General features: G+C 42.5%; 2 protein-coding genes across 5 annotated transcripts in view; one reads left to right on the top strand and one right to left on the bottom strand.

The window, feature by feature from the left end:
* kcnab2a (potassium voltage-gated channel subfamily A regulatory beta subunit 2a) overlaps window positions 1-7,447 on the top strand; it is an 85,544-nt gene extending 78,097 nt beyond the window's left edge. For both annotated transcript variants that reach the window (XM_013908596.1, XM_005724642.1), the window contains 3 exons: window positions 1,835-1,955; window positions 4,935-5,023; window positions 6,986-7,447. In XM_013908596.1, the coding sequence (XP_013764050.1) occupies window positions 1,835-1,955; window positions 4,935-5,023; window positions 6,986-7,075 (300 nt within the window). In that variant the 3' untranslated portion in view covers window positions 7,076-7,447. The remainder of the gene's footprint in view (window positions 1-1,834; window positions 1,956-4,934; window positions 5,024-6,985) is intronic.
* A 3,421-nt stretch (window positions 7,448-10,868) lies between these two features.
* Window positions 10,869-15,073, bottom strand: part of megf6b (multiple EGF-like-domains 6b) — a 58,965-nt gene continuing 54,760 nt past the window's right edge. For 2 of the 3 annotated variants that reach the window (XM_005724644.1, XM_005724646.1), the window contains 5 exons: window positions 14,891-15,019; window positions 14,608-14,736; window positions 13,936-14,064; window positions 13,717-13,845; window positions 11,660-12,171 (listed from right to left, as the gene is read on the bottom strand). In XM_005724644.1, coding sequence (XP_005724701.1) covers window positions 11,891-12,171; window positions 13,717-13,845; window positions 13,936-14,064; window positions 14,608-14,736; window positions 14,891-15,019 — 797 coding nt within the window. In that variant the 3' untranslated portion in view covers window positions 11,660-11,890. Of the gene's footprint in view, window positions 12,172-13,716; window positions 13,846-13,935; window positions 14,065-14,607; window positions 14,737-14,890; window positions 15,020-15,073 lie in introns of all 3 variants that reach the window. The other variant, XM_005724645.1, reaches the window with a different exon arrangement.

Raw genomic sequence — 15,073 nt, forward strand, 5'->3', positions numbered from 1 at the left:
TTGACACGTGGACACACAAGGTTAAATTGAAGCCAAGTGTTGGATCTCGGGTCTGATGAAAATAAAAGGAAGCATTTCAGAAATGTAACATGAGAACTTCTCTCTTACTTCCTGGAGCACTGGAGATCAGTGCAGTTCTGATTATAGCTGGTTAAAGTCTTGTTTGTGTTGTCATATAACTTTATTAGCTTCAATTCAATGCAGACAGTCGCCTCAAGGAGCTTTATATTGTAAGGTAGACCCTACAATAATACATACAGAGAGAAACCCAACAATCATATGACCCCACTTGCACATTGGCGACAGTGGGAAGGAAAAACTCCCTTTTAACAGGAAGAAACTGCCAACAGAACAAGATTCAGGGAGGGGCGGCCATCTGCCGCGACCAGTTTGGGTAAGGGGAGGAAGACGGAATAAAAGACATGCTGTGGAAGTGTGTGAACAGTCAGTGTGATTTAAGAGAAGTAGAGAAATGGTCATCATCAACTCAGCAAAGTTCAGCCCTTTTTTTTTTAATTTATTGAAGGCTGATAAAAATTGTTCAGTAGTGATCACATGTTTCTCTTCTCAGGTGTGGGGGCCATGACGTGGTCTCCGCTGGCCTGTGGGATCATCTCAGGGAAATACGATGGCAGGGTCCCTCCCTACTCGCGGGCCTCCCTTAAGGTAGACAAGCCTCGCTCGCTGTGCTCCTTCTTTATCCCACTCTGATCATCTGTGCCGCTGTCACTGTGCTGCGTTTCACTGCTGGTTGCTTATTGTGTGTGTTTGTGTCTTTCAGGTTCTGTTACTCACCACATACTGTAACCTTGTGTGTTTTCAGTGCCATGCCGACGCCATGCACTGCGTACCGCTTCACAAGCAGCGCTGTTACACACTGTTTGTCAGTTGGTGTCAGCTTAATATATTTTAGTCCACGCAAATGACCACAAAACACCTACGCTCACAACAATAATAGTGCGGCACGTGTGCGTGCTGACTTGTGAATTTTTATTTGACACTACAGATACCAACACTTTAAAAATAAAAATGTTTCACTTTATAAATTGGCAGATGAATCGGGAATCAATTCAGTGTGTTGTGTCAGGAGAAGAAGAAAACAAAACGTCCATTTTTACTAAAAATGATTAAAGAGGAGACGCGGCTTCAGGGATTCAATCCTGTATTTGTGACAGATGAACTCAGCAGCCCTCACTTTCCATCATGTCATGTTGTGATGCTGAAATATATTTTAGCATTCAGCATGCAGACTTTTAAAAATAAGAGATCCAAGACAGCTCAACACATAAGCTTACACCTGATTGGTGTTCTGTCCCTCTGTGCTGGAGTGGCATGTTGTGTTTCTGTGGATCGTGTGTCACTGATTGTTGGTTTGAGCTCTGCCGGTTCATGAAGCAAGCTCTCCATCTTGGTGTTGTGCAGTACTTTTGGTGACTTATGTTGAATGTGCTTCTTCCCGTTCGGCTCAGTGTTGTCTGTGGATGTTTGTGGTGTTTTGGATCGTTGAGTCAGTGAATCCTTGTGATACTAATCACATCCTCTGTATTGTTAGATCTACCAGCTAGATATCAAAGCTACTGTATAACTCAGCTGGGACAAAACTAACACTTTTTTAACATATTTAATTTTTGTAATGTTTGTAAATCTGCTATAAATGAACTGACTATTATTATTTTTTACAAAAGCATAGAGTGAGCTGTGTTTCCCTGGCTGAGGTGTAGACAGCAGGAGACAGAGTCACGTGTTTAAAAACAGGCCCTGGTGACACAGGAGCTGCAGCGCAGCGGTGTGAGCAGGGCTGTGTTTTTGAGCAGGTGTGCTGTGTTTTCGACAGGGCTACCAGTGGTTGAAGGACAAGATCTTGAGCGAGGAGGGCCGGCGTCAGCAGGCGAAGTTGAAAGAGCTGCAGGCAATCGCGGAGCGGCTGGGCTGCACTCTGCCCCAACTCGCCATCGGTACGCAGATACACTCTGCCGCTCTCTCTCTTTCTGTCTGTCTGTCCGTCCCTCTGCCTCGGACAGGCCGAGGTCAGCACCGCTCTCGCAGCTGTCTGGTTTGACACTCGGTGTGTTGTGTTGTCACATGTGTGTGTTGTAAGTGTGCAGTTAAAAAAAAAAAAAAATATATTTATGAGGAAAAACAAGAAAACAGGGACTATTTAAGAAATAAAGCAATAAGAAAGGTAAATAGTGGGTCTTAAAGGGACAGGAACACACAGTATCAGATATAAATCCAGAGGATGACTCGTATCGATTCACTTGCCGGGCAGTAAATGTGCAAACCCCAAAGACGCAGAGTCCTGCAAGCGTCGTTAAAGTGGCAGTCGAGAGGGACGCGACGAATAAATCTCGCAGTCGGTCTCCTATCTCAGCACAGATCACAGCAGATTTTTCACCCACACAGTAATACACTGTCATAGATTTGGTTTCACGGGCCATTAGTGGACACCCTCGGTTCTCCCTCAATTACCATAAATCCTTCCAGCACTCCTGTAGGCAGCACGGGACATTTATATGCAGTCTTCTAGATTGCTGTGTCACTCCAGCATTAAATAAAAACTATAAAACAATAACAGACTGCTTCTCGCCTTGGGCTTTATCCCGAGACTCCTTGAGCAGGTGGTAAATTCAGGAATCAGGCTGCAAGTGTGAGAACAGAGTAAACAAATGTAGTCGGTATCTCAGCAGCCTAAGGGAAGGTCTGCACCTGCATCACTCCCGATGAAGATCTTCTTTTTTTGGCCGTATTCTTATGTTTATTGAAGATTTGTGTAGAATCATAATCCCACTATTTTTACAGCAGCATTCCTCATTCCATTATACTATAATCTGCTTACCAGTGTATTTTCCTGAATTTCAAGAGCATGCAGTTGTATTGCATAATACAGTTCCCAATTACAATGGCAGACCAAGCAAGGATGGGGTGTGTGTGTGTTTGTATTTGTATGCAGTGATCACAAAAAGGCAGGTTTTCTGAACATTATTAGCAGAGAGCTGCTCTGAGATGTAGTTCTTTTATTCAGGCTTTGCACCTGAAAATGGTTCTGAAGTATTTGTACATGAGTTTTTTGCAAGTTCCTGCTTCACTAACTGTGCTTTACAAAGGGATGGGAACTTAGTCTTATGAAAAAAAAAATATATATATATACCAGGAAAAACAGATGAACATCACACAATAAATTACACAGTTAATATTTAACAAACCTAAATCCAGAAGCAGTGTTTGAAAAATTAAGTACACCCTTACTGGTTCTATAGAATTAAGATGGTAAGTCACCAACAGAGGTAGCTTATCAAAGGCACTTGATTAATTGGTCATTAGCAAACGTGATCACCTCTGTTTCATAACAGTTTGTAATCATCACACACGCACACAAGTGAATGTCCCAACACGTTTACCCCATAACAGACCATGCAATGCTCAGCAACACTGCAAAAAAACCCCAAGAGCTACATCTTAGACTCCATGGGCCTCAGTTAGCATTTTAGATGTTAAAGTTCACGACAGTAGAATCAGAAAAAGACTGAAGAAGTATGTCTCGTTTGGAAGTGGTGACAGGAAAAAGACTCTTCTTGCTAAAAAGAAAATGACTGCACGGTGTAGGGCTCCAAAGCCACATCTGAGCAAAGACTTTTGGAACAATGTTCTTTGGACAGATGAGACCAGAAATGGAGATGTCTGTTCATAATACAAAGCGCTACCTTTAGAAAAAAAACAAAACAGCACAAACATTTCATACCAGATGTCAGGACTGATGTGGAGGGATGATGATTTGAGCTTGTTTTACAGCCACAGGACCACAGCAAGTTGCAGCCGCTGAGTTAGCTATGAGCTCCACTGTATACTAAAGCATTATGGTGTTAAAGTTGGGGACGTCTTTCTAACGGGTAATGGTTTTGCTGAAATTGGGTCATGCAACAGGAGAATAAATCCAAGCACAGCAGTAAATCTACAACAGAATGGCTGAAAAAAGAGTCGGCATGTTGCAATCCATCAGTGTCCAGACCTGAACATGATTGAAATGCTGTGGGACAACCTTAAGAGAGCTGTGGATAAACAAATGCCTGCAAATCTCAGTGAACTGAAGCAACAATTCAATTCAATTCAGTTTTATTTCTACAGCGCCAAATCACAACAACAGTCGCCCCGAGGCGCTTCATATTGGAAGGCAGACCCTACAATAATGCATACAAAGAAAAGCCCAACAATCATATGACCCTCTATGAGCAGCACTTTGGCGACAGTGGGAAGGAAAAACTCCCTTTTAACAGGAAGAAACCTCCAGCAGAACCAGGCTCAGGGAGGGGCGGGGCCAAAGAAGAGTTGGTCAAAATTCCTCCACACTGATGTGAGAGACTAATGCTCATACAGGTGTTTCTACAATCTGCTGAATCATGATGTGTACTCAGTTTTTTCACACGCTGCTTCTGCATTTGGTTTATTTCATTTCAGCTAAATAATGACACAGTTCTGATCTGAGATTGCATTTAAACAACTTTAGAACCAAGTAAGCACCAGATGGTTTTTCTATTCAAATAATTTAATCATGGTGCAACAACGAGACTCAGTTTACCTGCAGTGAGCTATGCCAAGTTACATTTTCAACACGGCATGAGCTGAGGTATAGTACTGAAATTTGATATAATGTAGGCGGGCATTGAGCAGCATCTGATCAGGAGTCATTTTTATATTGTGGTGTGTGCATGAGTGGGTTGGTTCTTCCATCGCTGATCCAGTGTTAGTGTAACGAGTGTCGAGGTCCTGATGAGTAATGTTGCCATAGTATAGCAGTTGGTTTATTTTATCAGGGAGCGGCTGTCATTTCATGTGCAAATAGTAATCAGCGTGTGTTTGCGTCTCGGGTATTGTGTGTGTGTATGTGCGTGTGTTTAATCACGGTAGGGGTGTCATCCTTATTTACTGGTCTCCTGCAGCGTGGTGCCTACGGAACGAGGGGGTGAGCTCTGTCCTTTTAGGGGCGTCCAACACCGACCAGCTGATGGAGAACATAGGAGCGATCCAGGTGAGTGTGTTTGTGTGTGTACGCTTTGCTTGTGTTACCGCGAAGTAAATCAGAAGCTTAATTTGTGAAAATGCAACCTGACCCGCTTTGTTGGGCTCGTATTTGTGCCTTACAGTCCATAGCGGCAGCCTCCTCTCCTGGGCACGGCTTGGCCTCCTGGGCAGTTTGCTGCTGCACGCCTGGGTGCTTTACTGTACTGAGTTAATAAGGTCAGAGGAGTATCAGTTGCCAGTGGGATTGGAGATGAGCTCACAGCCGCTTCCTCCTCTCCTGATAAGATGCACTCTTTAATGGGGTTTTCAGAGCGGTGAGGGTTTACGTCCCCTCCTCACATTATGTCTGGCCCGAAGTAAAAAGCATTCTGACTCTCATCTACTCCGATGCTTTGTGTCTGCTCCCGTGTGTGTGTGTGTGTGAGTGTGTGTGTGTGCACTAAACGTCTCCTCTCCAGAATGCGTTTGATATTTCGGGTTTGAAATGCTATGCTCACATTTCCCAAGGGCTCTGCAGTTTCCCTTTTGCCAGAATTTTATATCAGAGACGCTGAAATAGAAACGGCCCCTGGTGTGAAAGACTTTCTCAGGAAGTTTCAATAAAAATATTATTTCTTTCTTTTTATTTAATGTCTGCATTGTCGGAAGAGCAAATACTTTATTATTCTCTACACGCGAAAAGTTCCTGTTTAATTTGTACTACCATCTAATCTCTTTTTTATTTTCCTTCTTTTCCGGTTAAATAGAAGATTTTACTCCTCACTTTGAAATTCAGAGTAAAACGATCTGTATTTTTATCAAAAAGGGCAAAATATCTTAATAAATTTTTCTTTTTAGTGATGTATTTTCATAAATCTTTATTTATACAGCCTTTTTGTTGAAAATAATTATTCTTTGAGTCAAGCTCCCTCAGTTATCAAGTTTAAAAGGAACAATATATTCCTCCTGTTTTCATATTTCTGCTCTGCTCAGTGATGCACTACTTTACTATAAATACTTTATGTAGTGTCTGTTTACAAAGTTCTACCCCAGTTCCAAAAATAGTTGAGATGCTGTGTAAAATATAAATAAAAATACAATGCAATGGTTTGCAAATCTCAAATATAAAACATTTTATTCACAAGAGAACGTAAAGAACATATTTATGTGTCAAATGTTTTCAGTTGGTGGAAAGTTGGGCCTGTCTGCAGACAGGTCGAGCTTTGCACCAGAAAAGACGCCAGTATTCCTGTTTCATGTTCACATATGGCTTCTTCTTTGCATGATGGAGCTTTAAGCTGCATTTGTGGATGGCATGATGAACTCTGTTCACAGACGGGGATTTCTGGAAGTCCATCCAGTGATTTCCATGACAGAATGCCTGATTTTAGTGCAGTGCTGCCCGAGGACGTGAAGATCATGGGCAGTCAGTACTGATTTTTAGCCTTGTCCTCTGCGCACAGAGATTTCTCCATATTCTTATTCAAAGGTTTAACAATTTTACATTAAAGAGCTTTATTTTGAACTTGTTCCACAGTTTTGTTCAGACTGCTGAAACTCTGCCTCTCTAAGAGGCTGCTCTGTTTATACAGGGTCACGTTAGACCTGACCTGTTACCAATAAAACTACCTGCTGTTTCTTCAAAGTCTTCTTCAAAATGAGTTAATATTTTTCATGAAATACTAAAATGTCTGTTTTACCAGCATCCCAACGTTTCTGGAATTTATTAGAACTGAAGCCTTTTTACATATCGCTGTTTCTATAAAGATAAAAACTTGTGCATAAAGCTAATATATAAAACAACAAAGAAATAAAGTAAAAAATAAACACATGCCACTTCTGTTTTTGGATTTTGAGCTGGACTGGAGATTGCAACGTTGAGATTGTTTGTAAAAATCCTTTCAACACTCTCTATAGGTAGCGATGTGAAACTGCAACACACCATGGCGACTGCAGTGCGTTCACCTCTTGTCTTTCTGTCGTGTCGTAGGTTCTTCCAAAGTTGTCGTCATCCATCACACACGAGGTGGACAGCATCCTGGGGAACAAGCCGTACAGTAAAAAGGACTACCGCTCCTAACGCGTGGCACGGCCCCGCCCGGCAGGGCTGCACCCGGCCTGCAGCCGCAGTGCCCCACCTTTGCCTGATCCTCTGTTTGCTTGAGCTTTTACTGAGTGAGACCCTGGCGCATGAGTCTGGCCACACCAAGGCCACGCAGGGCACCTCATTTAGAGTTACAGGGATAAGATAAGAAAAGGGGGAAAAAATACAGTCACCTCCACTGGAAATGACAGGATTGACAAAGAAAGACACAAACATGGAAAAAGAGAGGTTAGAGATATGCGCTCATATTTAAATTAGTTATACATTCAATTCAGCTGAACGTATTTTAAAACTATAGAGAAAAATACATTTATTAAAAAAATTAAATAAGCACACGCTTGCTTGGCAGCCAGATTTTTTTTTTTCCTTTCTATTTTTTTTTTCTCTTTTTAAAACCGAATACAACTAAAAGGAAGATGAAATTCATGCTGTATGAATACACGAGAACTATTGTTGCACATGTACCATAGCCATGCATTCGTTGTTTGGACGTTCTGTTTACAAACACCTGTGTACTGTCCAAATCCGTCAAGATTTCTCTGAAAGTGTTGTCGACATTACCAGAGCCTCCTCACGGGCTTCAATCAGCACTTTAGTACAGTCAGTAAAGGTGTTGGAAGGCAGTTTCAAAGAGGAGAGAGGATGGGTATTACAACAGTCTTATCTCACAGCCATTGCACTATAGAATCACATCGCCTCTTCATAATTCCCTCTCTTCATCCTCTGTTTCTTCACTGGCAGTGCGTTTGTCCAGCCTAATGCTCCGATGCTCCTCCTGTGTAAGCGTGGCTCTGACGTTCTGAAGTCATCAGGGCTTCCGTCCTTACAGTGAACCACCCGCCATGATGGAGCTTAGGAGCCAGGCTGATGTGTCTGGGCAACTTGCATGCCACTGAAGAGATGAGCAGTTTATTCCTCCCTAACAGCAGGAACTGCAGTCGTGTTATATCAAACGCAGCGGCCTGCTTCACTGTGCTTCCCGGCCGCTTTTCTCGCTTTTTTCAGGCTGAGGATTTTGGTGTACAGGGAACGTTCATATCAGCGTTGGCTCAACATCTCATGGAAACTTCTCCTCAATCAAATTCAGTTCAAGTATTTTGCCTTATTTAGAGTTGCATCAAACTGTGCTTTGGGCTTGTAGACGAGCAGCTCGACAGCTGCCTCTCTGCGCTGGTCATGTGTCCCCGGTATAAACTGGACCACTGAGTGGTGGAAGTGGTGTTTGTTGCTCCCTGACTGGGGGGGAAGGAGTCGTGTGTCTGGTTAATCGGTGAGTGGCAGCAGCTCAGGGAACGGAGCAGGCAGCTTCAGTCGTGTGTTGGCGTGCACAAAGTCAGGAGGTTGTATTTAGTTATCTGTTTTCGTCTCATGTGTGGACACTTTAGTGTGGCTTGAGCCAAAGATCTTCTTCTTCTTTTCTTTCTTTCTTTGAGAAAACAACCCAACGTTTCACTATTACAACATTATAGAAATCATCTTGACGCATGTGCTGTCCAGCTTGTAATCTATCTATGGTATGGACTTTACTCCATAATATATCTTTACTTGACCGAGCTGTTACACTAGTTAACAAGTATGTCCTTCATATACAGAATGCGTAGTACAACTAAGTGCTTTAGGATCAGTAAGGTTTGTTTCAGGCGGCAGACGCCCCGAGACGCGTCAGAAGTATTATTGCAAACATTTTGACAACGCCCTGTATCATTTGTTGTCCTTTGGGTGCTCTCTTACTGTGATTAAAGCACAAGTGGAAAGCATGTTACATCTTCTAAGCATGGACCCTCTTCACCCAGCCTACAGTACCTATGGGACAAACAAGGTGATGCTTTTCAAGCTTACCAACACGTGTAGATAACAAGTCTTTACTAACAGTTGATAAACTGTTGATTCTTAGAAGGAAAAAACAAGTGCAAATTAACATAACTTATATAAGTGTGAATGATATGAATGAGGTGAAGCTGCTCAGCTAGAGTGGAGGGGATAAACATCACTGTGTGGGGTTTGTGTGGATGAGGTTTTGCTTGAGTATTACTCCTAAATCACAGCAAAGTGATTCAAGATCTGCTGTTGGGGTGTGTGTGTGTGCGCGCGCGAGAGAGAGAGTGTGAGAGTGTGTGAGTGAGTTCAGGTGTGAGGGATTGGGGGACAACTGAACTAATCCCGTGCTGTTGTATTAGTTGATCCCTGAATACGGCTGATTTGCCGTGTCTCTTGTAAGTCTGAGTAAATAATAACAGGCACAAGCTGATGCTGTTTTCTCAGAATTTAAAAAAAAAAAAAAAAAGAAGATAAGAACATTTTGTTCATTAGTCTGTGGAGTTTCTGTGTCTTAATATTTCCATCTGCAGGGAGCGGAGAAGAAGTCTGAGATTTAAAAGGTTGAGTCTGACATTTTGGGAAATGTGCTTTTTCTCACCCAAAATTACAAAAGGTCTGATACTGAACTGATATTAGCTCAACACACAGACTGGAAACCAGAAGACACTCATTTTCTCTTCTGTACAGAACATATTAGCCATTCATTATTAAGCTTTACAGATAAGGGTAGTCAGAGGGTTTTAGCCTCGTTCATATGTTCGTACTGTGTTCACCAAGGACTGTCTGATTGAGATATTGTAAGGATAACTTTTCAGACTCTCAGTTGGGAACCTGGTTTATTTAACACATAATCGGGTGTTTGAGTGTGCAGTCAAGTCCGTGCTGTGTGTGCACTTTCATCCTGTGCTCTCCCTTTCACCATCTGTTTGGGTGCATCTCTGATCTGCTGGATAAACGGACACATGGAGGGGAGCAGAGGAAAGGGGAGACAGGTGAAGTGACGGTATCGTTACCTGAGTCGAGGACGGCTCGGCGCTCCCGTGGCAGCGAGGACCGTGCCGTTTCTCCATCCACGTAACAAATAATTTAAGGCTGCAGTGGCAAGGCGTGACACGCTTATTTTCAGGAATCATTTCTTTTCTAAATGTATTATTGATGATGAGAAAAGCAGTTTGGCTGTTTCCAGTCTCTGTGCAGCAAATATGCCGACGTGGCATATTTGCCCCCCTAAAGATGTCAGACTTTCCCTTTGAACGTTATCGCTGTGCATTTAGTTTGACCATCAGTTGTGTCCCAGCGTGCCGACCCGCTCGACACAGATGCTGTGTCGTAACGAGCTTCACGTGCACAACGTAGAAATAACTGAAACTTTTGAAGCTTGTGTGTATTTGTCTGGTGCCCTCACCCATGTAGGAGAAAATAATGCTTTAAGAGGTCCTAGTTTCATCATATTTGCTGTTCTAACATGTTAACGACTAGTTCACAAATGAAACAGACCCACAGATGAATAGAGCTTATTTTACAGAAGGTTCTAGGTTATACAGAGAATATATTTTTATGTTCTAGCCTTTAATGCAGTAGAGAGAATTAAGAGAACTGTTTTTATTTTTGTCATCATGCTGCATTTTTCCTATCGGTATTGTATTGATTTGAAGACTGACAAAAAGAAGCAATCTTTGTGTTGTGTGTGCATTATGATGCTCAAATGCAACGGTGTGTGGAATTCACCCTGAAGACGACGTATTGAGAGCCTGGTATCTCCTGTACATACTCTGACCTTTGTATATATTTCTGGTTGTGATCACCTTTGCCTTTTTTCATTTTGATTTCATTTTGCAGGCGTTGCTATCTGCACTGTGCTTGAATCTGAGATTTAGACAGGATGTACAGCTTATGATCTTCAATGAAAATGAATTAATGATAAAAATAAGAATGGTTAAAAACCACCAACTTGTGTCTGTTTTTATTTTGGCATCTTTATTCATAATGTTTGGATTTGTTAGAGCGTCCAAGCCTCTTCTATCCAGTAGAAAACAAAAGATGCATTTATGACTTATTTATGAAATATAAATATGAGGCAATTTATACAAAAAATAAAAATCCTGAAGGAGGTGCAAATGATCTGAAGTGGTTTACATTGAACTTTAAAAACTGTCATTACAGCATGTGTAGTCATCAGGAGTGTGCTTTACTGTCATATAGCATAAAGCTTGTGAGGATCAATAGAATCTGTTGTACAGTAAAGCATCATAGCACCATTTACCCAAGGGTCATACTTCATGTTGTATAGACTGAAAAAAACTTCATAGAAATGACAGAACTGCATCATATTCAGTAATATCGCCAACATCTTTACAAAAGTAGAGTATTTTTCTTATACAGTACCTTCCGCTGTATTTTGAGGGCAAACATATAAAACACAATGGGCTGAAAGTGCAGCAAACCTGACTGCGACTTCCTCGCACTGCACTCTGGAAGAAGAAATGCTTATCCTGAAGGTGAGACGGGTTATGTTTGGAAATCACAACCTGCAAGTGACAGTTTAACCCCAACAGTTCAAAGGACACTTTGGCACAAAAAAAAAATCATCCAGACGGGTGCAAACATGGAACTGCAGTTCTCATCAGAGCGTCCGTTTCCATGAATCTCCCAGCTGCTACAGTTCCCTGTCATGAGCTTTCACTCACTGGAGTCACTTCAGTTTAAAACTCCTGTCCCAGTTGAGATTTCATGCTGGTTGGAGCTGCTATAATGAGTTGTCGTGCCGTGATTGTCTTGAGCTGCTCCCATAGGTGAGGCGCGGAGGTCCACCTGAGGCGACGGACACAACGAGCTGAGAAATCCAGCTCAGCAAACGCACAGCATTCACATTTGATCAGAATAACAACCCCCCAAAAAGTGGAAAGTGCAGCCTCTGCAGCTCTGCCCCTCACAGACAATAACTAAACACTGTCAGCACTTACACTTGGTTACTTACTCCCATTTCACCAGGTCAGCAGATCTGTCACTTCTGTTCTCACTCGAGGGCGAGCGGAGGCCTTCACCTGCCCTCCTTGTGGATATTTTCATGACGTAAGTGTTAAAACGGCAGGGTGTGTGTGAGTGTGTGTTAGTCACTGCTGTACCTTCCTGACAGGACGGTCCAATCCAGCTGTGCAGGCAGTCGCAGCGGCCGTTGCGACGGTCGCACTGCGCCCTGTTCTCGCACTCGCAGGTCTCTGAGCAGTCAGGCCCGTAACGATTCTCTCTGCAGTCTGACAGCCAACGGTGAAAAGCAAAATCCAAGCAGTTTAATAAAGCTACAAAATGGCGAGGGCGCAGTACATTTACTCAAATATCGAGCGCAAGTATTGTTTACGCGGCAGCTGCGGCTCAGGAGGTAAAGTGGGATGCCTACTGGTTGAAGGGTCAGTGGTTTGATCCCCAGTTTCCCTGGTTTGCATGTAGACATATCCTTGGGCTAGTTTTCCCAGATGCATCCAGGAAGCAAGAGTGTGTGAATGTTAGCCAAAGCTCTTAAACATAGAAAACTGGATTCAAATTTTAGTAGAAAAGTACTTCAAACAGAAGTACTGCTGACTTCACATCATCTTTTTTGTATTGGTTACATTAAGGATTCAAAATTCCCTTAAAACCCTACGAGTTTAATAGGCTTGTACACAGACCCAGCGCAACGTTATGACCCGTCGCTGGTTCACTTCTCCCTGGACTATGTTAGATAGATACTGACCACCGCAGACCATGAACACCTCACAGGAGTTGCAGTTTTAAGAGATGCTCTGAGTCACTCATCAAGCCGTCACAAACTCACACCAATCCTTATGCCTCCATCTTTCCTGCTTCTAAAACAGCTTTCAGAACAAAATGTTCACTGGCTCCCAACACATCCCAACCACTCAGTGTTATGCCTGATCAGCGTATATTACATGCTGACAGTGGAGGGAAACATATTTTTGCTTCATATGTTTTCATTTGAGGTCAAAATATAAAAATGTCAAATCTTGTTCTCAAATAACATAAAACAAACACTTTTTAACACTAATATCCAAAAATATTCAGTGCAACACAAGGAATGCCCACTATATCTCCAAATATTTTGCAATTTTGGTGCATATGGTAATTTAATTAAATTATGAATAATGTCTCTGATTTTGTCTTTTCATATTGTAATATCGGTTTTCCTCTGTTTCTAAATGTAGCTGGGCACTATATATGACAGGAGCCATTTTTAGGCATCAAAGTATTTACTAAAAGTCTATTTTACCAACTCTTTACGTGCATTTATACAATAATACCTTTACTGGTAAGAAAGCTGTGTGTGTATGTGACGCCTGCAAGCTAGTTCAGGCTAGCCGCTGCAGTGAGTCACACTCGCTCTCTTCAAGTCTTAAACCAAATCAGTTTGGGTTAGGGTCTAAGCTGGAGAATTGGCCAATGCAAGAGTTTCACTCCTTCCACCGGCCCAGCATACACATGTAGCTTTGGGGTGTTTTTACTACATTCTCCAATTTCTATATCATAGTTGCTTTTGTAGCCTTTCATCTTAACCGTCACCTGAACAAATTCTTCCACTTATTTCTCTGAAATACTCGTCTCTTCCATCCATATTAAAGGAATGTGACTGCCATCATCACATGTATGCTGAAGTAAATACAGTGCATTCATCATAGCAGCATCTCTGTTGCATAACTCATCATCGCTAATGAGTAATGAAGGCACATCAGCTGAAAGTGATGTCACTGATGAAATGCAGTACGCGTTTGATGGCTGTGTATTCTCAAAAATGCGTGAGAGATTACCAATGTCACATCTGGGTCCAGTCTTCCCCGAGGAGCAGAGGCACCTTCCTGACACAGGATCGCATTGAGCGTCGTCTTCACAGTCACAGATGTGGACGCAGCCCTGACCGTAGCGACCCCGTTCGCACGCTGAGTGAATGATTGAAAACATGAGAATAAAATAGGCAAAAACACGCCAGTTATTCTTTGATTTCAACTGGGAGAACAGATCGGACCGACCTCTGTGACAGCGCGCTCCGTGAAATCCTGGAGAACAGATACACTGACCCGACACCGGGTGACAGGAGGCGCCGTTCATACAGTCACACTGCATCCGACACAGCGGGCCGTGGAAACCAGGGGGGCAGGCTAACGAGTTTGGGAGGGAGGGGGATTCATGGGAGGAGAATAAAAGTCGACCTTTAAAGTTTAAATCCTGTGCATTAATTAATAAATGACTGTAAACTTAAGGGCTCAAATCTGACACCTTTAAAGTGGAGCTTTAAGGTTAGAGTACAAATGCTGGGCTGATTTGATCGAAATGTAAACCTTCGAAGCCTTTTGATGTTCAGTGTGTTCAGATAAATACAAGTTAAATTTCAGGATTTTATAAAGACTTCTTCTACTGTGACATCTGTGCATCGGCATGAATGATCCCATCAGGACCTTAAACACTACTGAGGTGCTTCATGTGTACATTCTTCTTCACTACATGTACTGCAATCTCTCACACAGCCTTGACTTCATTCAAAACTTCAGCAACCGTGAACAGAAGATTTTTTTTTTTTAAAATACAACATATACAAAAAGCATTAACAGAGCAGGATGTTGTGCAACTACATGACTTACTGATATGTTTTTGGACAACAACGGAGGTCATTCTTTGTGTTTGTGTGCGTGTTCAGTTCTCACCATGTTCACATAGATGCCCATAGTAGCCTGGACCGCACTGACACGTCCCCGTCACTCTGTCACAAGTGCCATTATTTTGACAGCTACATTTCAGCTGGCAGTTGGCACCAAATCTTCCCGCGGGACATTCTGGGACAGGAAGAATAAAACAGAGGACATGACTCGCTGTGACACTTGATTATGTTTAGATTCAACATGTTACAACAGATCAAATATGTGGTAATGGACAGATGCAATAAATGCAATATTTTGATGGGTTTTTTTTTAAAGAGTAGGTGATCACCTTTGTTGCAGTGTGCACCAGTCCAGCCCAGACCACAGGTACAATTGCCGATCACAGAGTCGCACACGCCTCCATTACTGCAGTTACAGCGTTGAGCACATTCTGCCCCAAACCAGCCTGCAGGGCAGCCTGAGGCAAACACACACTCCAATTAAACTTAAGAAAATATCCAGGCAAGTGTCA

Source organism: Pundamilia nyererei, unplaced genomic scaffold, assembly GCF_000239375.1.
Source record: "Pundamilia nyererei isolate P.nyererei 1_Seehausen unplaced genomic scaffold, PunNye1.0 scaffold00012, whole genome shotgun sequence".
Classification (NCBI taxonomy): Eukaryota; Metazoa; Chordata; class Actinopteri; order Cichliformes; family Cichlidae; genus Pundamilia; species Pundamilia nyererei.